Source organism: Tribolium castaneum, chromosome 6 (genome assembly GCF_031307605.1).
Source record: "Tribolium castaneum strain GA2 chromosome 6, icTriCast1.1, whole genome shotgun sequence".
Lineage (NCBI taxonomy): Eukaryota > Metazoa > Arthropoda > Insecta > Coleoptera > Tenebrionidae > Tribolium > Tribolium castaneum.
In genome coordinates, this window is record NC_087399.1 from 5,072,593 (window position 1) to 5,077,452 (window position 4,860).

Genomic DNA, 4,860 nt, shown 5'->3' on the forward strand with positions numbered 1-4,860 from the left:
ATTGTGCACTGTTAATTGCACTAATTGACCGCATTGAAATAAAACAAGAGCTAACAGTTTGTACAATTTATTAACAATTAAAAACCAGGCACTACCTCTTCTACAAAGTCCAGGAAATTGCGAACTCGCGTAAAAACCGTCGTCTTCTTCTCGCCACCCACCTTGCGTCCGAACGACACCAAGCCGATGAGTTTGCCGTCCACAACCAGGGGTCCCCCGGAGTCGCCCTGAAAAGCAATCGTAAAAATTACATATGCGCCTGATATTATATTCCGCGCCATCAGAGATGTTACGACCATTACGCCCGATATTGGCGTGAAGCAGCGAAAATATTGCTTTTCAAATATTTATTTTATTTGAAACGTAAATGCTTTAATACGTTTTCGGCTGATAGATGGTGAATTCTTGTTCCAAGTTTATTATTTCCTTTACGAACTTCCAAAAATCTGTTATTTTCTGCGGTTACTGAATGCTTGTCAAGCACAAACGCATTCACTTTCTCCAATTTTTCGAATAATTTCGGATTCGGTTTGCCCATATGTTCAACACTGGGCTTTTATTCTCAGTGAAAGCTTTGGAAAATTCCACAAAGCAAACATTTTCATTGCGTGCGACATAACAAAACACCATAATATATTATAATACTTGCATGTAATATGTATTGTGATTTGCATATTGGAATATAACACACATTATAAATTTGACCATATAAGCCTCTCACACATTATTATAGGTTTGAATGCGGGTGGAAAATAATGTTTTCATAAAGTAATTGTGCAGTGGGTTTGTTATTGTTTCTTGAATTAAAAATTATTGATTTTAGATACGCTTTATTGACATTTTGAAGATAACACACAATTGCCACACAAATAATGCAATAACGCAAATGCCAAGTCTCGAGAAATCATGGTTTATTTTATTTGGGCTTCGGATTGTTGAAATCTCCTTCTACATAAAATAAGAATGGGTTTTTATGGCAAAATAAAAACAGAATATGTTTGGTTAACAATTTGTTTGGATTAAAGTTGAGTAATTATAATTTAACAAGCTCATATGTTGAATTTGACAGAGTTTGATTGTTCCTTGAGTTCCAAGTTTAGTTAAATTTGTTCAACGATGTTTTGTGTGGATCTACACGGTTAATTTATTTGAATAGGAACTACAAGTCGGACAAATTAAACACGAAAAAAATGTGGACACGAGCAACTAAATGTGAAAAATGCAAGTCTTTAATGATCGGTTTACAGAAAGTAGGATTTAATTCAAGATCAAAATAATTTGCAAGATCAAAATAATTTGAGTTTTTTCTAATAGTATTTACTTGCATTCAAATCTCTACATTTTAATTAGTTTTCTGTCAGTTTATTCTTAGAATTTGATAACTTATTTATTTAATTATAGTCAAAAGATAGTGATTTTTTGAAGACACAAAAAATCTGCAGTCAGAGAAACAAAAATAAAGACCAATTTTTGAAAAATCAGTGTAAAGTTACCTATGAATATTTTCCGAAAAATTTGTACAGCAAATTTGAAATATTTCTTAAGGTTTTAATTTTTTTTATAGATATTTTAATATTAATTCTTGATGAGCAAAATTCATTTATGTGTTAAGTAATAATTAGATTACTAATGTAATTAGTCACATTAGTACATATCAAAAAATAAATTACTATTTGACTTATCAGGTTCTAGGATAACAAAACATTTTTTTTCAAACTCGAAAAATGTTTTAAATTTTTTATGCAAACCCTATACCGTTAGAAAGCTTATCAAAAAATGCTATCATCATATGAAAAAAATACAGAGTGTTCCTTACAAAGTAGGTGGTCGTCCTGCTGGGCCTCACACAGATCATATTCCTGGTAATTTTGGGGTGAAAAACCCCTGGAAAATAATCCTGACACTTGTCCCAATTTTCCACCGTGAGTTTGGTGGCCCTTAGGTACTTGGATGGGGTTCCATACTCGGTCCTTCCCCACCCGGAAATGGTGGCTACAGTGCCGCCGTCATGGTCAGCATTGGAGATATCAATGCTCCTGGCTTTGTCACTGTATTCCACTGGTTCTTTCAAAGTAATCACTGAAAAGTCGTTATCCAGCTCGTGGTAGCTGAAATCGGGGTGTTTCATAACGGTGTCGATCTCGTGAAACACCCCGTCCGGGTCGTTGACGTGGTTGGCACCCACCAGGACCGAAAGATTCTCCCTTTCTTCGTCGTTCCTCGTGTGGGTGCAATGGGCCGCTGTGAAAACAACTCGGGGTTTCACCAAGGCGCCTCCGCAGATGATCCGTTTCCGGTTATTCCGGCGCGAGACCAAAGCCACCTGGTAAGGAAAATCTGAAATGTCGACCACTGTGCCGTAGATTATTCGCTCCATGGCGTCATTAAGCGGCAGAAATTGGGCTTTGGAAACGAAGAAATGTGGATGAGAGACGTGGCGGCCGTTTACGGGGTGCTACTTACGGCTTGCCGATAAAATGACAGCACTGAAACATAACAATTGCAACATTGCGAGCATTTGGAGTGAATAGAGCTGCTGGCATTTCTTTTATACTTGTTGCGGATGATAGGGTTTTCATTCTTCCTGAATTACACTCCGCTGTTCTCTCGTACTCATAAAGGTTTGGCGAGGAGAGAGAAAGTATTAAGTAAGCGCTTACTCAATCGCCATACACAGCTCGGTTCGAACTGAATTAACCAATCAAAGAAAAACTTGCGGTCGAAGAAATTACAACTAGCAATATTCGTTTATTAATAACAACTCTTTTGCCAGTTTTTCAAGTAAACAATTTAATAATTTAAGAAAAACTGGAAGGAATTAAAAAAAACAATCCTTGTCTATAACTACTTGACTCCACCCGAGACCTAATTTTTTAGTCATAGGACATGCTTAATAAGTTTATTAAGTACGTTTGCGCATTTCCGGCTCCTAAACAGGGGAACAAATATCAAAAATAAATGTTATACTTACTGTCTTCTAGATTTCCTGACTTGACGAATAAATAAAAAAATAGTTACACAAATTCATTTATTAATTATTATATATAAATGAATTTGAATAACTTCTTGCAATTTCCACTATAGCACTTGGTTTTTTAGTTGATAATAATAGAGAAACGACTAACATCGGCTTTCCTTCGACTTACAAAATGTTATTATTAATTTCCCACCTTTCGTAATTTATCAGAAAGATTTGGTTCTTCATTTCTAATAATAAATAAACTTATGAATGAAAGTGATTCGTAGTCCCACCGGCGCCTTACAAAGTTTACTGATTTTTGTACTAAACGTGGGAGGTTGCAAAAATATTTGTATTACTCAAGAGACGAAATTAGCTAAAATTATTAGATTTACATAAAGAAGTAGACGAACTGTTGTGAATAAGACGGGACTGCTCTAAAAATTGTAATTACGAAAACTAATAATTAAATTTTCCCTGGTGGATATTTGGTAAAAGAACATTTTTTGTGTAGTAATTAATTAATAATTGTAAGGGTAACGAATGAATTGCATTTTCGATCGTAACAATGCGCGCAAAACGATTTTTTTTTCAGGAAAAGAATGACAAGGCATTGGTACCTACCACCGAATTGTATTATATAATCAAAAATTTGAGACTTGTAAAAATATTTATAAAATCTAGTTCAATAAGTACGCTCTAGTTACGTTTGAAAGCATCAAACGCAATTGGTTGTGCACTGAACCTTCATAGGACGTATTTGCTTGTAATACTTTTAAATAATTATTGGAAGGAATGTACAGTTAAACCTCTCAACAACGGACACCGAAGGGGAATTGTCCGGTGTAGAGAAGTGTCCCCTAATGGGAGGTGGAAATTTTAATATAGGTTTAGTTACGTTCCTACAAAAATGTCCGTTGTGAAGAGATGTCCGTTATTAAGGGAGGTTTTACTGTATTTATGTACTCGTACAGAGTGTTTCAATTTTGTGCAGCAAATTTTCCCCTGATTATTTTCTCTGATTTCGTAAATTTTAAAAATAATTTTCCGTGATTCCGTGTTCGGAGATTTTTTTTTGTAGTTTACCTTATAGTAAGAACATTTTAAAGTAGTTTTTTTTTAATAAAACCGAGCGTGCAAAATAAATTGTATTATTTTTTGCCAAATAAAATAAAAACGTGTTTACCCAGCTTTAGCTAAAAGGAATGCCCAACTTTCTAAAAATCTTGTCAAAACTAAAATTGCGAGCCACTTTACCTCAGTTGCGATTATCCTAAACAAAGGATCCTTAGTAACAAGACGGGTTAGGGACTATCCTGAGGGATTCGCTGCAGAAAAATTAAGAGTAATCCAGCGCTACCTCCGAGGCTTACATCGTCGTTACAAGCAATTTCCTTAAAGTCGAAAATTATTGAAAATATGCTCAAGTTCAAACTAGTTTTAATACTATCCTCGTAATTATCTAGTTCAGTTGCGCAATTTATTGAGAAACCACAAGAATTAATGCTAGGTACTCGTCATAATAGACTTCCCCACGATCCAATGAAACGCGAGATTTCTCCTGAGATGATGTTTGCATAAATTGGAGTGACCCTGAAAGGGTGATTGAGCCAAACTCCAACAATTCACGTCCTTGTTCCAGCAAAGCGCCAAATCTGGACCGTAGTTATTGGTTTGAATAAAATTCGGAAATACACAGCGAGAAACATATTTTATAGTTTGTCCATCAACTGCAAATTTGTTCGGGTTTTTGAGCAAGTGGCATCTACAGAGGCGGTTTTCCTCCTACGTATTCTTTCATTGATAATATAATGCCCTTGCGTCAATGATCACAAAGTCCCTTCCTGATAGGTTAAAACCGAATTCCTGCTAGAGGCCCGTCCTGCCATTGGCTAGTTCAA

The 4,860-nt window shown here is 35.5% G+C and overlaps 1 protein-coding gene across 1 annotated transcript; it reads right to left on the reverse strand.

The window, feature by feature from the left end:
* Positions 1-51: 51 nt before the first annotated feature.
* LOC103313996 (trypsin) lies at positions 52-3,395 on the reverse strand. The gene is made up of 3 exons (XM_008198676.3): positions 2,464-3,395; positions 1,817-2,403; positions 52-227 (listed from the first exon to the last, which is right to left on the reverse strand). The coding sequence occupies exons 1-3, from the start codon at positions 2,516-2,518 to the stop codon at positions 78-80; spliced, it is 792 nt and encodes a 263-aa protein (XP_008196898.2). The 5' UTR covers positions 2,519-3,395; the 3' UTR covers positions 52-77.
* Between the last annotated feature and the right edge of the window lie 1,465 nt (positions 3,396-4,860).

Excerpts from the sequence above, each read along its gene's own strand:
- LOC103313996 (XM_008198676.3), bottom strand. The coding sequence starts at position 2,518 with ATGCTCGCAATGTTGCAATTGTTATGTTTCAGTGCTGTCATTTTATCG. Across the intron at positions 2,404-2,463 it reads TGTCATTTTATCGGCAAGCC|CCCAATTTCTGCCGCTTAAT; the intron begins GTAAGTAGCACC and ends TCGTTTCCAAAG. Across the intron at positions 228-1,816 it reads GCAGGACGACCACCTACTTT|GGCGACTCCGGGGGACCCCT; the intron begins GTAAGGAACACT and ends ATTGCTTTTCAG.